Source organism: Ustilaginoidea virens, chromosome 1 (genome assembly GCF_000687475.1).
Source record: "Ustilaginoidea virens chromosome 1, complete sequence".
Taxonomy (NCBI): Eukaryota; Fungi; Ascomycota; class Sordariomycetes; order Hypocreales; family Clavicipitaceae; genus Ustilaginoidea; species Ustilaginoidea virens.
In genome coordinates this window covers 4,108,041-4,128,583 of record NC_057316.1, presented here as the reverse complement: position 1 = coordinate 4,128,583, position 20,543 = coordinate 4,108,041, and the positions used below count along the sequence as shown (strand labels likewise).

General features: G+C 54.3%; 6 protein-coding genes across 6 annotated transcripts; 3 read left to right on the top strand and 3 right to left on the bottom strand.

Moving 5' to 3' along the window:
- Window positions 1-957: 957 nt before the first annotated feature.
- UV8b_00912 (uncharacterized protein) lies at window positions 958-6,698 on the top strand (the record flags this gene model as incomplete). The annotated part of the gene is made up of 3 exons (XM_043138410.1): window positions 958-1,483; window positions 1,571-6,513; window positions 6,588-6,698. The coding sequence occupies 3 exons, from the start codon at window positions 958-960 to the stop codon at window positions 6,696-6,698; spliced, it is 5,580 nt and encodes a 1,859-aa protein (XP_042994344.1).
- Window positions 6,699-7,421: 723 nt separating this feature from the next.
- UV8b_00911 (uncharacterized protein) lies at window positions 7,422-8,151 on the bottom strand (the record flags this gene model as incomplete). The annotated part of the gene is made up of 4 exons (XM_043138409.1): window positions 7,422-7,637; window positions 7,753-7,803; window positions 7,888-8,028; window positions 8,149-8,151. The coding sequence occupies 4 exons, from the start codon at window positions 8,149-8,151 to the stop codon at window positions 7,422-7,424; spliced, it is 411 nt and encodes a 136-aa protein (XP_042994343.1).
- Window positions 8,152-8,722: 571 nt separating this feature from the next.
- UV8b_00910 (uncharacterized protein) lies at window positions 8,723-10,639 on the top strand (the record flags this gene model as incomplete). Its single annotated transcript, XM_043138408.1, has 1 exon — window positions 8,723-10,639. One exon carries the CDS (start codon window positions 8,723-8,725, stop codon window positions 10,637-10,639), a length of 1,917 nt encoding a protein of 638 aa, XP_042994342.1.
- A 258-nt stretch (window positions 10,640-10,897) lies between these two features.
- UV8b_00909 (uncharacterized protein) lies at window positions 10,898-14,203 on the bottom strand (the record flags this gene model as incomplete). Its single annotated transcript, XM_043138407.1, has 3 exons — window positions 10,898-12,481; window positions 12,630-13,504; window positions 13,618-14,203. The coding sequence occupies 3 exons, from the start codon at window positions 14,201-14,203 to the stop codon at window positions 10,898-10,900; spliced, it is 3,045 nt and encodes a 1,014-aa protein (XP_042994341.1).
- Window positions 14,204-14,785: 582 nt separating this feature from the next.
- Window positions 14,786-16,845, bottom strand: UV8b_00908 (uncharacterized protein; the record flags this gene model as incomplete). The annotated part of the gene is made up of 3 exons (XM_043138406.1): window positions 14,786-16,042; window positions 16,109-16,717; window positions 16,777-16,845. The coding sequence occupies 3 exons, from the start codon at window positions 16,843-16,845 to the stop codon at window positions 14,786-14,788; spliced, it is 1,935 nt and encodes a 644-aa protein (XP_042994340.1).
- Window positions 16,846-17,213: 368 nt separating this feature from the next.
- Window positions 17,214-18,558, top strand: UV8b_00907 (uncharacterized protein; the record flags this gene model as incomplete). The annotated part of the gene is made up of 2 exons (XM_043138405.1): window positions 17,214-17,450; window positions 17,530-18,558. 2 exons carry the CDS (start codon window positions 17,214-17,216, stop codon window positions 18,556-18,558), a joined length of 1,266 nt encoding a protein of 421 aa, XP_042994339.1.
- Window positions 18,559-20,543: the final 1,985 nt, after the last annotated feature.

Below are 20,543 nucleotides of genomic sequence, written 5' to 3'. Positions count from 1 at the left end.
GTCTGGTTCGTCTTGCGCCGAATGTGCGTTATACTACGGACTCTACGGAGTGCGTAATGTTCCTCTCCCCACTACTATTTCTTTTTGGGGAACAATTTCATGCGGGTGGAGAATGGGAAGGGGGATTTCAGGGGGTGTGCTCCGTATAAATTCTTATATGGTAAGGGGGCAGTGCCACACTCGCCATCCAGAGCTTGGCGTGGGAAATCTGGTTGGGAATCCAGTCCCTTCCCCCAGAGAACCGAAGCATGCTCATGCAGGTGGGCCGCCACTTCCTGGCTGGGTCATGTCTTGGAGGATGCTCAGGCCAGCAAGGTCCCCCAATTTTTTTTCCTGCCAGCCTATTTTTTGGTGGGGGGTCGTTCCTTCGTTCAACAATTACATGGGGCTACATGTACGTACCTTGGCAGATGGTAGAAGCTCTGTTACAGGCTCATCAAACAACGAACACAAGCTAAAGGCTCTCTCGCTATCTTGTACCAGTACCTTGTCACGGTCCGTTGGCCAAACCCTGCGTGCCCATGTATATTGTCCGCTTTTCATCTTGTTTATTCGTCAATGCCCGTCTAGTCCATGCCTTGTTCTCTCCAAGCTTCGTCCCTATTCCTCCCATCCCGCCGAACATTCTCGCCAAGTAGGAAGAGTCATTCCGGCCGCGACTTACGTCCTACTTTTCCACTCTAATTGCATATCCTATTGTTTGCCATTCCTTGTTGTTTTTTTTTCATTACCTCCTCATACTGGCAGAAGCAAGCCAGAATCATCACGGTGGTTCGAAAGCGTTTCACCGGCGAAACGCTGCGCGGGACGAAATCGAACGGCAGTTTTCGCTCCCAAAAATAAAATAAAAAAAAGAAAGAGAGAGAAAAAAGAGGGCTGCGGTAGATACCCATTGCGACTTCTTGGTCTTCGTCGTCATATTTTTCCTCTAAATACCGAATCTCGACACTCTTCACAATGCGCCCCGAAGTTGAGCAAGAACTTGCTCATACACTACTTATCGAGCTTTTGGCATATCAGTTTGCTTCACCCGTGAGATGGATCGAGACCCAAGATGTTTTCCTCGCGGAAAGAACGGCAGAGCGAATAGTCGAAATCGGCCCCGCCGACACTCTTGGGGTCATGGCAAAAAGAACTCTTGCCAGCAAGTATGAAGCCTATGATGCTGCGAAATCGGTTCAGCGACAAATTTTCTGCTACAACAAGGATGCCAAGGAGATATATTATGATGTCGATCCCGTGGAGGAGGAACCGGAGCCAGCCGCCTCCGCTCCTGCAGCAACGAGTGCTTCTCCATCGCCCACCGCCGCTGCTGCTCCAACTGCCGCTCAGGTCGTTGCACCTCCCAGCTCTGGTCCTGCAGCTCAGGTTCCTGATCAGCCTGTTCAAGCCGTCGATATTATACGTGCTTTGGTCGCTCAGAAACTCAAGAAGCCACTTCTTGAGGTGCCCTTGAGCAAAGCCATCAAGGATCTTGTAGGCGGTAAGCGTTTCCTGTCTATACCCAACGTCAATGACTCCCAGGGGATTCCGGTCTAGAAACTTTTTGTAACTAATCGCACGCTCATAGGGAAATCCACGCTGCAGAATGAAATTCTGGGCGACCTAGGGAAAGAATTCGGCTCTACTCCTGAAAAGCCTGAAGATACCCCTCTGGACGAGCTGGGCTCTTCTATGCAGGCTACGTTTGACGGGAATCTGGGAAAGCAGTCTCAATCTTTGATTGCGAGATTAATATCATCCAAGATGCCCGGTGGTTTCAATATTACCGCCGCTCGCAAGTACCTCGAGACTCGATGGGGCTTGGGCTCAGGTCGTCAGGACGGTGCGTTGCTATTAGCAATGACTATGGAACCCCCAGCACGCCTTGGCTCCGAAAGCGACGCCAAAGCGTTTTTGGACGATGTTACTCAGAAGCATGCCACAAACGCCGGCTTCAGCCTCAGTATTGCTTCCTCCGGACCCGCTGGCGGCTCTGGTGGCGGCATGATGATGGACCCTGCTGCCATCGATGCTTTGACCAAGGATCAGCGGGCTCTGTTCAAGCAGCAGCTCGAGCTATTTGCTCGTTACCTCAAGATGGATCTCCGATCTGGCGACAAGGCAGCCATTGACTCTCAAAAGTCCGAAAAGGTCCTTCAAGCTCAACTCGACCTGTGGACGGCTGAGCATGGTGACTTCTATGCCTCAGGCATCGAGCCCGTCTTCAGTCCTCTGAAGGCTCGTACGTACGATTCGTCATGGAACTGGGCTCGCCAGGATGCCTTGAGCATGTACTATGACATCATCTTTGGCCGTCTCCAGGTCATTGACCGTGAGATTGTTAGTCAATGTATTCACATCATGAACCGATCCGATCCAAAGCTGGTCGAATTCATGCAATATCACATCGACAACTGCCCAACTGAGCGTGGAGAAACGTACGAGCTCGCCAAGGAGCTTGGGGAGCAGCTCATTGAGAACTGCAAGGACGTGCTGAACGCCTCACCGGTGTACAAGGATGTCGCCGTTCCTACTGGTCCTCGCACTACTGTTGATGCCCGCGGCAACCTCAACTATGAAGAAGTCCCTCGTGCTAGCTGCCGTAAACTGGAACACTATGTTCAGCAGATGGCCGAGGGTGGCAAGATCTCCGAATATGGCAACCGAACCAAGGTGCAAAATGACCTTCAGCGCATTTACAAGCTCATCAAGCAACAGCACAAAATGTCCAAAACCTCGCAGCTCGAGATCAAGAGCTTGTACGGGGATGTGCTCCGCTCCCTTGCCATGAATGAGAGCCAAATACTCTCCAAGGAGAACGGCAAGAGCAAGAAGGCCGTCCTTCGGGGCACTAGCCATAACAAAGGCAAGGTCGAGACCATTCCTTTCTTACACCTGAAGCGCAAGACACTCCATGGCTGGGATTACAGCAAAAAGCTGACTGCGGTTTACCTCAACTGCCTGGAAAATGCTGCTAATGCTGGTATGACGTACCAGGGCAAGTATGTCCTGATGACCGGAGCCGGTGCCGGCTCCATTGGCGCTGAAGTTCTCCAGGGCCTCGTGAGTGGTGGTGCCAAGGTTGTTGTAACCACCAGTCGCTTTTCCCGTGAGGTGACTGAGTACTACCAATCAATGTACACCCGCTACGGATCACGCGGATCCCAAATTGTTGTGGTGCCATTCAATCAAGGCAGCAAGCAAGATGTTGAGGCTCTCGTCGAGTACATCTACGACACAAAGAACGGTCTCGGATGGGACCTCGACTACGTTGTTCCTTTCGCCGCCATTTCTGAAAATGGCCGTCAGATTGACAACATCGATTCGCGCTCCGAACTTGCTCACAGAATCATGCTTACCAACTTGATTCGCCTTTTGGGTTGCGTCAAGTCACAAAAAGCAGAACGTGGGTTTGAGACTCGTCCTGCCCAGGTCGTCCTTCCTCTCTCGCCCAATCATGGCACTTTCGGTAACGATGGTCTATACTCCGAGTCCAAGCTCGCTCTCGAAACTCTCTTCAACCGCTGGTACTCCGAGAGCTGGGCCAACTACCTCACCATCTGCGGCGCCGTCATTGGCTGGACTCGTGGAACGGGTCTCATGTCTGGCAACAACGTTGTTGCTGAAGGTGTCGAGGCGTTTGGAGTCCGCACCTTCTCCCAACAGGAAATGGCATTCAATCTCCTCGGACTGATGTCACCTACCATTGTTGATCTCTGCCAAGTCGAACCCGTCTTTGCTGATCTCAACGGCGGTCTCCAATTCATTCCCAATCTCAACGAAGCCATGACCAAGCTGCGCAAGGATATCATGGAGACGAGTGAAATCCGCAAAGCTGTTTCCAAAGAGAGTGCTATTGAGAACACAATCGTCAATGGTGCCGACTCTGAAGTACTATACAAGAAGAAGACCATTTCTCCCCGAGCCAATATCAAGTTCCAGTTCCCCCCCTTGCCCGAATGGGACTCGGAAATATCTCCTCTTAACGACAAGTTGAAGGGGATGGTAGACCTCGAAAAGGTTGTTGTCGTGACCGGTTTTGCAGAAGTTGGGCCCTGGGGAAACTCGCGCACTCGATGGGAGATGGAGGCGTACGGCGAGTTTTCTCTTGAGGGTTGCGTTGAGATGGCCTGGATCATGGGTCTCATTCGCAACCACAACGGTCCAATCAAAGGCAAACCCTACTCTGGCTGGGTGGACGCCAAGTCAGGCGAGCCTGTTGACGACAAGGATATCAAGCAGAAATATGAAAAGTTCATATTGGAGCATTCGGGCATTCGTCTGATCGAGCCGGAGCTTTTCGGAGGCTACGACCCCAACCAGAAGCAGCTGCTTCACGAAGTCGTCATTGAGGAAGATCTGGAGCCCTTTGAAGCATCCAAGGAAACCGCTGAGGAATTCAAGCGTGAACACGGTGACAAGGTCGAGATCTTCGAGATTCCGGATAGTGGCGAATACATTGTGCGGATGAAAAAGGGGGCTTCTCTCTGGATACCAAAGGCCCTCCGGTTCGACAGGCTCGTTGCCGGCCAGATCCCTACCGGTTGGGACGCCAAGAGATATGGCATTCCCGACGACATTATCTCTCAGGTCGACCCAGTCACACTCTTCCTTCTTGTATCCACTGCTGAGGCCCTTCTCTCTGCCGGCATCACCGACCCCTACGAGTTTTACAAATACGTCCATGTCTCCGAAGTCGGCAACTGCGTCGGCTCTGGCATGGGCGGTTCATCTGCTCTGCGAGGTATGCACAGGGATCGCTTCCTGGATCAGCCTCTCCAGAACGACATTCTCCAAGAGTCCTTTATCAACACAATGGCCGCCTGGGTCAACATGCTGCTCCTCTCTTCCTCCGGGCCGATCAAGACTCCCGTCGGTGCATGTGCCACCGCGGTAGAGTCCGTTGATGTCGGCTATGAGACCATTATGGAGGGCAAGGCTCGCGTTTGCTTCGTCGGTGGGTTCGATGACTTTGGCGAGGAAGGCTCGTATGAGTTTGCCAACATGAAAGCCACCAGCAACACCGTGGATGAGCTCAACCATGGCCGAACGCCAAAGGAGATGTCTCGTCCTACCACCACTACCAGAAACGGGTTCATGGAGTCTCAGGGTTGCGGTGTCCAGATTATCATGACAGCTAAGCTTGCCCTAGATATGGGTGTTCCCATCTATGGTGTTCTGGCTCTCACGACGACCGCCTCCGACAAGATTGGTCGATCCGTGCCGGCTCCTGGCCAAGGTGTTCTCACAACGGCTCGAGAGCATGCTGGGAAATTCCCGTCGCCCCTTCTTGACATCAACTACCGCCGCCGCCAGATTGAGCGTCGCAAGAAGCAGATCAAGCAGTGGCAAGAATCCGAGGTGGAGTTCATTCATGACGAGATTGACGCTATGCGATCGCAGGATCCATCATTCGATGACAAGTCCTACGCTCAGGAGCGCTTCGCACACATTGAGAAAGAGGCCCTTCGTCAGGAAACGGAGCTCCTCCGGAGCATGGGCAACAACTTCTGGAAGAGCGACACGAGCATTGCTCCACTTCGGGGCGCCTTGGCAACCTGGGGCCTAACAATTGACGACGTCGACGTGGCATCTTTCCATGGTACCTCGACCAAGGCCAATGACAAGAATGAGTCTTCCGTCATTTGCCAGCAGCTGCGGCATCTTGGACGATCCAAGGGCAATGCAGTGATTGGCATCTTCCAAAAGTATCTTACCGGTCACCCCAAGGGTGCGGCGGGTGCTTGGATGATGAACGGCTGCCTGCAGGTCTTGAACAGCGGTCTGATTCCCGGCAACCGCAATGCTGACAACGTCGACCCTGTCATGGAGCAGTTTGACCTGATTGCGTATCCCAGCCGCAGCATCCAGACGGATGGCGTCAAGGCCTTCTCGGTAACATCCTTTGGGTTCGGACAAAAGGGTGCGCAGGCTATTGGTGTGCACCCTAAATACCTCTTTGCCACCCTCGATGAGCGCTCGTACAGAGAGTACTGCGTCAAGGTTGGCGCGCGTCAGAAAAAGGCTTACCGTTACTTCCACAACGGCCTCATCAACAACAGCCTTTTTGTTGCCAAGTCCAAGGCACCATACACGGACGAGCAACTCAGCAGCGTCTTGCTGAACCCCGACGCTCGTGTGACCGAGGACAAGAAGTCTTCGGAACTGACGTATTCCGAGAATTTCATGAAGCAGTCGGAGAAGGTTGTCAGCTCCGCCCAAGCTGCCGAGACCCAGAAGGTGATGGAGGCTCTTGCCCACAAAGTCGCGAACAAGAACAGCAATGTTGGTGTCGACGTTGAGGACATTTCTTCCGTGAATATTGGCAACGAGACGTTCTTGGAGCGCAATTTTACGGCCGGGGAAATCAGGTACTGCAAGAGCGCACCTAGCCCTCAAAGCTCCTTTGCTGGACGATGGAGCGCCAAGGAAGCCGTATTCAAGTCGCTCGGCGTCGCCAGCAAGGGTGCTGGTGCTGCCATGAAGGACATTGAGATTATCAAGGACGACAAGGGAGCGCCCAGAGTAAAGGTACGTTTGCTGTGATTGACGATGGTGCTGATGATGATGCCATGTCTCGGCCAGAGATGCTGACTTGTTTACAGCTCCACGGAGAAGCTGCTTCGGCTGCTTCAAAGGCCGGGGTGAAGGACATTGCTCTGTCCATATCTCATTCTGACAAGCAGGCTATCGCGGTTGCGGTGGCCAACTTTTAAACACATAATAAGCATGGCAGGATGATTTCTTTTGCGCGCCACGGATGGAGCTGACACGTGACGATCGGGGAACCTATCCTAGATTCATGATTCTCTTTCTGTAGGAGCGCGTTTTAGCATGGAAGAGAGAGAGAGAGAGAGAGAGAGAGGCATTCTAGCGTATAGACGGTGTAGACGATGGAAAAGCTAAAAAAGCTTCAAGCTCTTGCAGGTGGGAATCAACAACCTTGGTGAGGACAGTAGCGTAGTCTTAATGTAGCAATGATGAGATAGCTTTGCATTGTTCAATAGTACAAGATGGCTTAAAGGCTTCCTTCTGTGCGTGAGTGTTGATTTTTTTTTTTTTATAAACCTATACATTCCTTGATTGACTGTCGCTTGACTACAGTTGCGATCCGGTGCGTTGGCATAAGCCAAATGTTTCATGTGGACGAGCGGGCTTGGTACGTATGTGCGTTCAGAAAAGGCATTCCCTTAAAACCGCCTTCTTCTGAACTGTGCCCAGCTCAAGTCTCAGCTGCAGATTCCATGCCTTGCTGTCATGGTTCATGGTTCGAGACCCAAAACGCCCTCTTGTTGTTGCGGCAGGATCAGACAAAATGCCTTCACCCTCGGCCAACTATCCACGAAATCGGGTATCTGCAGCTACGTCTTCTTCTTCTTCTTCTTCTTATTCTTCATATTCTTCCGTGATGCAGCATTTTGCGTTTTGCAGTTCGGGAATCATGATCCACGGCCTCGTCCCCGGCCGCCACGGCCGGCGCCTCGGGCGCCTCTACCTCTGTCGCCGCCGCCAAAACCACCGTGGGGGTGGCCATGGTCGCCTCTTGACGGACCGTGACTGTGGCCGCTGCGGCCGCCTCTGAAACTCGCTTGCTGTCCCTTTTGAGCCTCACTTACTCGGTCGATGATGTCGTTGTCGACGCGAAGGTATTTGATCTGGTCCGAATCGAGGAGAGAAGTCAGTTCTCAGGTGCCTACGCCTGGCCTGTGTTGCGTTACTTTGCCAAGTTGAGGGGCAGTGTGGCAGGGGGTGACTGTGCAGAGACTGTACATTATTTCCTTTGACATAGGCTTCTTTTAATCGGACGAATTTGTCACCTCCCTACATTTCGTGGTTAGTCTCGCCTGTACGTCTAACACGGGGGGTTTCTTTTTTTTTTTTTGTCGGGTTGAAAAGGGAACGTACAGGACTGGTTTGCACGACTTCCCGCAGGGTGAGATTCATCCAGGTGTCGCACTGGACAAGATGGCCGTTTAGCGTCTCGCCGTTTTTGAGCTCAACGAGCATTGGGTGGCCTTGGGCGGCATTGAGCAGGCTGAGGGGCAACTAAATGGAGGGAGACGTTGGACGCATCAGCTAGCTGTACGTCACCAGGCATCGACGAGGATGTTGGGGAGGGAGGAGAAGGAGGGGGAGGAAGGAGGGGTATGAAGGACAATGGCAGACCATGGCGAGACAGTAGACTTTGCTCGGCAACAGCCTTGTTTCCTTCCTGTTGACGCCTGCCTTTTGCGCACAAGGGCAGGACGGCGGGATGTCTGCTCTGCGACGGAAGAGGTGGCTTTTTGACGGTTGTGACGGTTGTGACGGTTGTGACCGGGGTTGGTTCTGCGACGGATGGGTGGGATGTTTTGAAGACGAGATGCCTGGCGGTTAGTTATGCTGAGCTTGGTTATACTCAGCTTGGTTATGCTTATGCGGGACTGGATGCTTATGTCCTGCACCGCCCCGCCAAATGCATTGCCCCGCTTGATGCCAGCAGCTCGGCTGGTTCATCTGCGCGGTTTGGTTGGAGACGAGACGGACGATATCAAGCAGAAAATAGTTAAAAAAAAAAACAATAATAAAAAAAATAAAAATAAAAATAAAAACACCGGGCCCTGCCCATCACAAGCAGCAGCCAGCAGCAGCCAGCAGCAGCAAGCGGCAGGGGGAGCGAATCGAATTCGGGCGGGCCTGTCTTTCCTCGTCTCGAGACCAATCCCTCCCCCGATCCCCGTCGATTTGGAGATGGACCACGATGCGACGCAGTCCCTTGATTCATGATGGACTGAGGCGCTGCTTGTGCCCAGCTGTCCGTGTGCATGTGCAGCATGCGAGAGCTTTGCACCAGCCGCCGGCGAGGTCGAGCGCCCCTTCTGCACCTGCACTGGCCGTCGGAGGGACGACAAGACCATCCGTCAGATGCGCCGCCGGCCTGGCCGCAAGACGACAACGACGTCTCGGCTCAACCTGCGCCACGGCCTCGGCGTCCAACGCCTCGCGCGACAACGACGACGACGACGACGACGACTTGCATCGTTCGGTCCCCAGGGTCGAACGACTGCTGACCCCCGCTCCCCCAAGCGAGGCAACGCTGCTCGGTTCGTCCGTCGAGGAAATCGCCCAGGCCCTCGTCACCATGCGCGATCCTCGGGGATGGCACTTCCACGGCCACGACATCGACCGCCACGGGCGCATCGTGCAGCTCGTCACGCATCTGCTGTCCCGGCGCGGCCACCCCCCCGGCCCCTTTGTCTACGAGTGCATGATGGACGCCATGGCCGATCCCCAGGGCTCCGTCAGGGGCATCCGCAAGCTGCTGGACGAGATGCAGGCGCAGAACATGACGCCCACGGCGACCCTGTGCCGCAGCGCGCTGGCGGCGCTGGCCAACCACCCAGACTACCACCTCCGGCAGGAGATGCTCAACACCATGCACGACTTTTGGTTCACCGTCGACGCGCCCGTCAGGCAGAGCGTGCTTCTCGGCCTGCTGCGCGACGAGCAGTACGAGCTCGCGTACCTGCGGCTCACCGAGATGGCTGAGCAAGACGCCCCCGTCGACCTCTGGGTCTACGACATCTTCATCATGGTATTTGGCAAGCTGCGCTTCATCGACGAGATGATGCTCCTCCTGCACCAGCGCAGCAAGGCCGGCAACCGCGACCGCGACCGCGACCGCGGCGGCGGCGGCGGCGGCGGCGGCGACGGCGATGGCGACGGGGCCATCAACAGCGTTCTGTACTACGCGCTCGACGTGTGCAGCCAGGCCTTCCACTACCCAGGGACCTTGTTCGCGTGGAACAGCATGGTGCGCAGCTCGCTGTTCCAGCCGTCGGACGGCATCGTCGAGAACGTGCTGGCCACGGCGGCGCGCCACGGCGACGCGTCGCTCGCCACCGAGGCCCTGGACATGCTCTCGAGGCGGACGCGAGTCCTCGCCCACCACTACGAAGCCGTCGCCGAGGCCTTTGCCGCCACCGGCGACGTGGCCGGCGCGTTCCGCATCCTGTGCATCATGAAGCACAACGGCATCCGGATCGGCCGGGCAAGCACGACGGCCGTGTCCGACGTCCTCCGACGACGGCCGGAGCTGATCCCCGAGGCGGAGGAGGCCCTCCGAGGCATGGCCGTCGCCGACCACGAGCTGCCAGCCGCCGCGGTGGGCGCCGTCGTCGAGGCCATCGCCCAGAGCCGAGGCAGCCGGGCCGCCATGGCCCTGTACCAAGACATGCCCAAGCTGTGCGGCGAGCCGGCCGACCCGGTCGTCGTGAGAACGCTCATGGTGCACAGCGACGACGCCGAAGCCACCCGCTCCCTGGCGAGGGACTACCTGCGCCGCGCTCCCGACGGGGCCGACGATAACGACGGCGCCGCCGTCCACAGCAGCCACGCCTACAGGGCTCTGGTTGCGGCCTGCGCCGAGGCCGACGAGCTGGACCTTGCCTTTGGGTTTGCCGACCGAGCCGCGACGAGGCACTCAGGCGGCCCGGCAGAACAGGACGTGGAATGGGTCAAGGGCCTGGTGGCCAAGGCGGTAGACAAGGAGGACGGGAGGATATGGGGCGTGGTGGACGAGCTGAGCAAGGACGACAGGACGGGCGCCGCGGTGGAAAAGATGCTGAGGCAGATGAGGCTCACGAGACGGGCGGCCGACATGAAGCTACGACGGTAGCTGGCAGAATCGCGTCGGAAACGCAGGTGCAGAAAAAAAGAACGAGACGAAATAAAGAAAGAAGAAGAAAAAAGAGAGAGAGAGAGAAAGAGAGTAGCCACGAGTTTTCCCAACGCCATCCGTCGTTTGATTAAAAGCGCTGACTGCCATGGAATGCGAAGCTATATACATGCAGCCAAGGAAATTGAGCAGCATCAGTCTTCCACCAAGCAGTTGACGGCCTGTCTACAGGTTCCGTTTTCCCAGTGTTGTTTCCATTCAATGTCCGCGGTTCCAGCCGTCTTGCACGCCCCATCCATAGCCGTGTCTTTGAATCCCCTGCGAAAAGCTGCTGCTGCTGTCTTGACTGTGGTGTTCGAGCCTTTGATTCCAAGCTCCCTGTTGGTGGTGCTGTTGTTGTTGTTGTTGTTGCTGCTGCTGGTGCTGGTGCTGTTGCTGGTGCTGTTGATGCGGCTGTTGATGCTGCTGATGCTGCTGCTGCTGATGATGCTGCTGCTGCGGCCGATGGCCATGGCTAGACGACATCACACCCTGGACCTCGCTTCTCAAGCTTGCAACTCCCTGAGCCATCGACTGCGGCGGCGTGCCGGTGACTGCAGCTGGCGGCTCCGTTGTGACAGGCCCATATTGATATGGGGAATAGTTGACGGCCATGCTGCTTCTTTGATGATACGAGTATGGCTTGTATCCAATCTTGCTGGACGCTTCAGAGGCCATGTCGACGTTGCTCCCATACCCCCCACCTGCTTGCAGTCCGCCCATCGACATCCGACCACCAGGCATCGTTTTGCTATTGTTGGTCAAGTCTGCATTCTGGTCTGGAGATGTCGAGTACGCGCCACCAAGACCTCTCTGTGGCGTCGCCGTGCGACGACCCGGCTGGGATTCGGACCGTTGGACATAGGCAGGTTGAGGGCTCTGTTTCGGCGTGGCCGCCGCTGCTGGGTGGTGCATCTTGACGCCCGAGTTGGGCGTGTACCGCTGGTTGTGCGCCGACGTGGCGTGCGCGAGGAGAAGCACGTCCTGCATCTGAACCCCGTGGTTTGTGTTCAGAATCGCCGTCGTGGCCACGTCGGGGCTTTGCGATCCTGCCAGCGCGGGCTGTGACAGAGGAGACAGGTGCGTCGTGGATCTGACCGGGGGTGGCAAGGAGTAGGTGTGTTGTTGGTTCCATGTCGAAGAGGTGGTGCCGTCACGACTGCCGCTGTCACTCTTTCCAACAGCATTCGGCGTTTGCCTGGCGTGGTTGCCATGGGACGACGGTGCGTGCGGCTGGGCTGCGTGGTGATCTCGGCCTTGGCTTTGGGAGTCGTGCGCTGGCGGTGCTTCTTGCTGCGCAGGTGTAGCCGTAGCTGGTTGATATGGTGGGAAATAAACGGTGCTATCTGGCAAAGCCAGGCTGGAGTGGAGGAGTGGCCGTGGCGGATCATCCAGAGGATCGGGCTGAGGGAGGGAGAATCCTGACGGAGTTTGGAAGTAGGGTAAAGAGGTTGGCGGCGGCTGATGCTCTTGTTCGTTCTGGTTAGGCTCGCTGGGGGCCTCAACCTGACCGGCACGCTGAACCTCATCTTGAACGGCATCTTGAGCATCTTGAATGACATCTTGGCCGGCATCCGCGTCTGCCGGGACTTGAGGATAAGAGTAATAGCCGTCTCCGTACCGTTGGAAGTCCTCTTCGCTTCTAGGTTCCGCAAACTGTTCAACTTGGGTGTTTTCTTCGTGAGCCTCAGTCATCAGAGTCTCATCCGGCGTGCCGTCGCCGTCTCCACCATCATCCCCATCAGCGTTAACCACGTCATCAGCCGCAGGCGCGTCTGTTTTTGTCTTTTTCTTCCTTGGCTTCTGGGGTGGGTATTCGCAGCTGATATTGCCAGCCTGACATTCTAAACAAGTCGGTCGCTCTTTGGGGCACTGTTCCCTACTATTAGCCAATCTCATTTCGTTTTGCCTTTCATGACAATGGCCTACACACAGAAGGGAGATTACGCACCCTGACTTTTCGGTTCTTGCACTGGAAACAAGCCAGCCTCGATTTCCCCAACGGCCTTGATCTCCCTTTCGCTTTGGGGGTCTCGTCTAGCACCAGCTGCTTCTTGGTTGTCGCTTGCGCCTCTGGGAGCGCCGAAGCAGAACCGTCCCCAGCGGTTTGAGCATGCGTGCCTGAGGGAGGCACTGATGTCGAGCTCTCTCTGTGGCTAGGATGCACTATTTGCAATCTTTCTGCTCCGTATGCTATGATCATGTTCAGAGATTCTTTCTGGAGGTCGGGAGCCTGGTTTGCAAAGATGTTGAATTGGTCTGGCGTCAGTGAAGCGTGGCCCACGCCCGCGTCCGTGAGGAGCTTGAGCGCCACATCCCTTCGTCGCGCAGCTTCTTCTGGTGATACGTTGAGAGCCAGCTCCTTGACCACGGGCCGAGCTTGCGTCTGTGTCTCGGAGAGGGCAGTGCCTCCTTCTTCCTCCTGCTCTCTTGCCACTGCTTCCTGCAGCTGAATCATGCCCGCACCCTCCAAAGCTTGACTGGCTTGATCCGCCAAAGACAACTGCGCCTGCGTCTGCGTCTGCACATCGCTTCCGGTATTCGCCTTCTTTTTTCTTGGTCGTGGTGTTTTGATTTTCTTGGGTCTGTTCTCTTTGTTCGCCAGCTTCCTAGCCTGGGCCGCCACGCGCTGGGCTTCCTTGACGGCCAAGGCCAAAGTCGTTTTGTCTGGTTTTTGAGGTCCGATCATTGGTGGAGGCTTCCGAAATTCCCCTAGCTCACCCACGGTCTTGTGGAGAGCTATGTGATCGTATTTTACGGAAATTGTCCGGTTCTTCCTCGAGAAGGCCACCATGATGGATCCTCTGCAGTTGAACGCCGGCCGACCTGATGCGCTTTGTTAGGGAAAGAACTTTGCAACGTACATGCATGCATGTATGTATGTGAAAAAAGGCCTTGATCGAGCAAAAGAGCAACGCCTTTGGCCTGTCAGTACTCACTCATCAGAAGAGGGTCGGGATCTTTCTTGGTATAATCGCCGACAATCAACTTGGTCGTCTCGGGGTGTTCGATTGTCCACTGCCGAACTGACCTGGCACACAAGAAGACGTAAGTGCCGCCGTTGGGTGTCAGGTCCGACTTGTGCAGCACCCAGGTGCTCCCGTCTGCGTGGCTGGCGGTCTCGACGATTTGTTCCGCCACGGCTCGCTGCACAGCTGCAGCGTCGTCGAGTTGGTTCCTCAAGACCTCCGCGGCGGTGTATACAAGCGTCTGGTCGCTTCCCCTGTTTTCCGAGTCCACGTGCATTGGCTCAGCTTCCGAGAGCCTTGGGTCTACGTTGCTGGCCCCATCATCTTGCTCCGGCGCAATGGTGGCCGGCGCAATGGCGGCGGTGATGGGGAATTGGGCGGTGCCTGCGACGTCGAGGGTGGCCGTTACGCGCTGGGCCCGAGTTTCCGTCGTCTTCTCGTCAATAATTTGCTGTAGTCGCTTCTGTAGTTGGTCGAGAGACGGGCAGCCATCGTCCTGCGGCGCGAAGCTCTCTTCGCGGTCTCCGAAATTGAAGCTGGCGAGAAAGCCTGCCATGGCGCAGTGGGGGGAGCGCCAGACGCCCGGACGCAGGAGATTGCGAGTGACGACGAGGATCCGGAGACGGGTATGGCTTGTGGTCACTTGAGACTGGAAGCAAGAAGCGCGAGCTGTCTGTCGGGACTGGAGGGAAGTCGATTGTGCAGCCGCGAGGGTCGAGGTTGCAGTTTTTGGATTCAATGTTGTTTTGGCGGATTGATGGGGGGACTGAGGACTGGGTGGCGCCTGCCACCACCAGCACTAGTCAGTCACCATTGCTGCCACTTGCTGCCACTTGCTGCTGCCACTTGCTGCTGCCACTTGCTGCTGCCACTGCTATGTATAATGTACATGTACCGCTGCTATGCACACTCCCCGCCCCATCGCCTTACGTCGTAGGTACATACCTCAAACCTGGAAAATGGGATGATGCAATAAATACAAGAAAAAATGCACTCCGTAAATACGCAAAACAAGGGCGTGACAGCTGCATGCGTTTATTTCTTTCACAGGTATGCGATTCATGTGGACATTATTCCAGGCAAACAGCTATAGGTAGGTACATATACAACTGATTGCCTTTCTCGACTCCCTCTTCGCTCACGCGTTCTCGTCTACCCATTGCTCAATCCTCTCGACAATTTGCGCCTTCTTTCCTGCCGTATTGATGCCCTTGGACCCAGCTACATCCCGTAATTGAGCGACCGTCATCTTCGTGATTTGCCCGCTCTCTAGGGCCTCCCTCAGTTCCTTCAATGACATGGACGAAGGATTGGTCCTTTCAGAGGCCCCGCGCCTCTGCTTCGTGGGGCGATCTGAGCCATCATCGTCCGCCTCTCGCTTCAGTTTTGCTACAAGCATAGGCCCCAAGTCCTCTCCGAGCTTGCCAGACCATTCTTCTAGGTATCCACCCGCGCGCTTGCTGATAGCTTTATACCTGGGCTCGGTCGCGTCGTCTGCTTCCTCCGGTACTTCCTCCTCGAGGGCCAGCGCTTTCAGGATTTGATAATGCCACTGCAGCGCAGGATTTGGGTATTTCGTTGGCTGGTACATGGCTTTGGGTAACTGTAGTTGCTGAACAACTGTTCGCATCTTCGTCTTGAGGTCGTCGGAGCTTCGCGCCACGTTGACCGGCATCGTGATTTCTCTCAAATCATCCGCAAAGGGCAAGGGATAAATCCACAGCCCAGTAGGTAGAAATGGAGTCCCGGATTCTTCATCAGACCGCTCCCGAGACGGGATTATGGCGGCCAGCATCGGTTGCGCATTCGCGCGCACGACGCACCATGAAATGCCCACTTTGTCGTCCTTGAGCAGCTTCTTCCAGAGCGCCGCAAAGACACGGGTGGAGCCGACGTAATCCTCTTCGCTGGGGAATATGAAGGCGGACTTCTTGACACTGGCCCACATGGGCAGTGACTTTCGAGGCTTGAAGCCAATAATTCGAATAACAGGTGATCCAAAGTCCCTCAGAGATTGCTGTTCTTCCGGCGAGAAATAGACGTATTCACCGCCAAACTTGTAAGCCTTCTTCATCTCGCCCTTCTCGACAGTCCTGGCACTGTCCTCGGCAAGCCTGGTCGTTTCACCCGTAGCTATTTGAGGCTTTTCGCCGTCGAGCCAGATGTAACACGTTCTCGCCGGCGTCTGCCGTTGAAAGATGTTGTAGCCCTTGACAGATATTCGCAGCCCAGGGGCAATCTCAAATGGCACGTTGGAGAACAAGGCCCGTTTGGGCGTCTGTTTCGAGTTGATGTTGGAGATCAGCGAACTGAGTAAAGACAATCCATCGCCCGACTTGGAAATGGAAATCGCCGGGTTATTGGCTTCCGTGGCTGGATCTCGGTACACGATATCCTAAGCAGCAAGTTCAGTAGGCGGACAAGAGAAGGGAAGCGCGTGGGGGCCCGTCATGAAACTCACATCGTAGAATTTTGTCAAATCAAACTTTGAATCACCTCGAGTGATTGGAAAGAGCTCGATGGCTACCCCAAGGTCATAAAGGTCCTTGGCTCGAACCGCAGCTGCCGACATGGCTGCCTTGTCTGTAGGGTGGGGATTGTCGTTATCGGTGATGATGAACAGGCGACGACTTCCAAAATTAGCGGCCTTTGTCGTAAAAATCTGGTTGGCGCAGAACAGTACGTTGGACATGATTGCCGGCTGCGTTGATGGTCTTAGAACGTCGTCGTCGTCCTCACCATCCTCCACAAGAGCTTTCAGCACCTTTACGTCATCGGCAGCCGGAACATCAAGATCTGTGAGCAGATAGCAGTTGGGGTAGCCCAGACCACCACGGCCGCTTTCTTCACTGTGGAACTTTGTCTTTTGCGTTCCAAACAGCAAGATGCCCATCATGTCCTTGGGGTTGGAGATGATGCGTTGCTCCATCAAGTGGTAGGCGCATTTGAGAGCTGCCTCGAGCGGACTGTTTCGATCGGCCTTCTTTGAGTCCGACGGCGGCGGGGGCTCAATCATGGACTCGCTGACCTCAATTGCCATCAGAATGGCATCCTTTTGGGCCTTGTAGCTCTGCACGCAGTGTTAAGTCGGAGTTCGCGCTTCGAATCTGGGACTGGGCTTCGTCTTACTGCTTCGTCAATCTCCTGATCGTCTTCATCTTCTTCCTCACGCTTCCAATTTTGACCATTTCCTGTCATTCTGTGCGGATCTTTATCGTCCGTTGAAGATGCGAGTTCCGCATCTTCAACCAATACGACGTTATTCAAGCAAGCGGTGGGCCTTGACGCCAAGCTGTAAGTACATAACTTGTCAGGCAAACGCGCGCCGAGTGCCGGAGTAGTTTCTTCTCTTCCGCTTGCTCGTCGCGAAGTCACGTGGCGCTGACCACCAATTGCGCGTTTTGCCATTGGCTGGAAGCTTTCCACCCCCTGTCCAACCAATAGAAAGGATGGATTGGTTGGCTTGCATCACAGCACACTGTACTCGAAGCAACCGGGAACAACAGCCTCAGTCTTGCCACAACGATTGAATATTTCTCAGCCGTAGACGCAAGATTTCGTCAACCATGCGTTCGAGACTTTCCATTCGGCAGCTTGGGAACGGTGCCGTAAGAACACTATCCCCCCAATTCATCGAACTTCCGCATCATGCGCACAAAAGCCGGCAGTTTGCGACCCTCGGTCAAGTCCCACCTGTTACCCAAGACGAGGCGGGATCCAAGGGCCCAACGGCGATGGTGTTTCTTAACATGGGAGGGCCGTCAACTACCAACGAGGTTGGCGACTTCTTGAGTCGCCTGTTTGTAAGTTTTTTGTTTTATTCGTTTGCATCGAAACCGCTTTCCGAGGTCAACGCCCCAATCTCACCACGAAAACTTGTAGTCAGATGGTGATTTGATTCCTCTCGGTCGACTTCAAGGATACCTCGGTCCGCTCCTGTCAAAGCGACGAACGCCTATGATTCAGAAGCAATATGCTGCTATTGGTGGAGGTTCTCCCATCCGGAAATGGTCGGAATACCAGAGTGCCGAGATGTGCAAAATCTTGGACAAAATCTCGCCAGAGACGGCTCCTCACAAACCCTATGTTGCGTTCCGATATGCCAGCCCCTTGACCGAAGAGATGTATCAGCAGCTTCTTGCTGATGGCTTCGGGAACGGAAAGGGCGGACGAGCCGTCGCCTTTACCCAGTACCCGCAATACTCATGCTCTACCACGGGAAGCAGCTTGAACGAGTTGTGGAAGTGGAGACACAGGCTAGAGAACAAAAAGGCAGACGAGACAGGTTCTGGAACTATCACCTGGAGTGTGATTGACCGATGGCCAGCACATTCGGGTCTCGTCGAGGCTTTTGCAAGGAACATTGAGGCCAAGCTTGCCGAATACCCAGAGGAGCGTCGAAAGGATGTGGTCCTGTTGTTTTCCGCGCACAGTCTTCCCATGTCCGTCGTCAACCGCGGCGACCCATATCCTGCAGAAGTTGCGGCCACGGTTTATGCCGTGATGCAGAGATTGAACTTTTCCAACCCGTACCGCCTCTGCTGGCAGTCACAAGTCGGTCCCTCTGCGTGGCTCGGTCCCCAAACAGCCACGACCGTCGAAGAGTACGTTGCCAAAGGCCAGAAGGACCTGGTGCTCATTCCGATTGCATTTACATCGGACCACATTGAGACACTGTACGAATTGGACCGCGAGGTCATTGGCGAGAGCGGCCACACCGATACTATCAAGCGAGTAGACAGCTTAAACGGCAGTACGGTCTTCATCCAGGCACTCGCCGACATCGCCAAGGCCCATTTACACAGTAGGGAGGCATGCTCCAGGCAGATGACCCTGCGATGTCCCAGCTGCAAGAGCGAAAGGTGCGCTGAGACCAAGAGGTTCTTTGCCGGGCAGCAGGTCAACCTGTGAAGCAGAGGGCTCTGCACGTGGAGGATTGAAGAGAACATCAATCACTGCTGAGTTGGACCAAAGCTTACAAGTTTACCACGACATGTGTAGCATGTATTATAGCCAAGTAGGGAATGGGAATGGGGGGGAATGGGGGTGGTGGTGTTGTTGTTGTTGTTGCACAGGAAAGGCCTACTTTGCCAAAGACGGTCATTAAGACCAATGACTCCGCCTCAGAGATGTATAGTATGGAATCATTTGCAATTCCCAACGACGGTGCGGCAATAACTTGAGACTACATATCAACCGACCTGTGCCCCCCCCTTATCATTCGACCCCCCCATAATAACTTAACTGACCTGACCAATGCTCTTTCCTAATGGAGAGATACGCTAATAAAGAGTAGTGGATCCTTTAATCTACAGTAGCCACTAGACTATAAGTTTCTTTATATATATTTTTCTATAGAAAGTGACTTCTATTATATTTCTATTTGGTATCCCTACCCAAGAACCTAGTATTAAAAGTAAAGAAAGTACCTTTATATAGACCTTTCTATAGAAAGTGACTTCCTTTCTTTTTACTAGGTAGGTACTTAGGTACTTAGGTACTATAGCAGAAAAAAGTACCTTTATATATATTTTTCTATATAAAGTGACTTCTAGCACCTCTACTAAATACCTACCTAAGTACACAGGTTCTAGAAATAGAAAGAAAGGTACCCTTATATATACTTTTATATATAAAGAGACTTCTTTCATTTCTTTTACTAGGTACCCCTACCTAAGAACCTAGTAAGATAGCAGAGAAAGTACTTTTCGTATATTTTTCTATATAAAGTGACTTGACCCACTATTCTCTAATAAACCAATTATATTAAGAATACAGCCCACAGTAATGGTCAGGTCAGTTAAGTTATTATGGGGGGGTCGGATGATAAGGGGGGGGCATAGGTCGGTTGACCTGTACCCTCCAATAACTTTGTCAATGTCTTGCATCAAATTGCACTGCACATACCCTGTACAACCTTACGTTTCGAGGCCATGACACAATGCAAGCGCCGCCTCAGGACTTGAGGGTTTCTGCGCGTCTGTATCGCAGGAGGAGTCGGTCAGGGAATCGTAGCGTCGAGTTGGTTTCACGCGGCGTTTTTTATTCTGATGCTGTTTCGACGAGTACGCGGCGTCACAGTGGCTGCGCCGGTGAGGAAGTTGAGCGCATTTTTCACATCGACCCGGACGAAGATGAAAAAAGGACGCTTCTACCTAAATGCAAGTGGAGTGGCGTTGGCCGCCAAGGGTACAGCCGGACCCACCGGTGGTGACTAGGCCAGGTTGCGCAACACCCCATCCTGCTTCATGTTGTGTCAACTTCAACTCGCTTCCGTGATGGTGCATAATGGACAAGGGTCACGGCAGAAGCAGTCATCCATCGTATCAAAGCATGCGGCATCAAGCGCCCTTGTTTCCCTCTTATTCATCATCGCTTGAATTCAATTGAATTTGAATTTCAGTCATTATTGTTGTTATTTTCTCATTCGAAATCAATCGACGCACGTGCGCCACCAGAAAACCCCCCATCAGGTTGTTCCACAATAGTACACAGGAGCTAGCTGCTACTATGGTCGGACAACGAGGTATGAATACTGGCCAGCGCGGAACCAACCCCTTTCTGCGGTAAAAGATGAACGAAACAAGTACTCCGTTACTGTGTGGTGAAACTGGCGGCAGTGAACGTCCAATTTCAAGTCGAGCGAGTTGTATGGAGCAGCGCACTGCATTGACAGGCATCAAGGCGATTGCCTGTTTTGTCTCAGGAATCTGACTTGGGTACTCCGTAGGCAGGGCGCCTGTGAGCTGCGAGGCAGACGTCTGATCTGTACAGTACATTTTGATTGGGACGAAATTGGCATGGAGGCAACTTGGAAGCTCCCCATAGGGGCGATTCTGCTGAGTGGGCCAGTCCAACAGAAGCTAATGCAAGCATTTTCAGGAAAGTGACCAGCC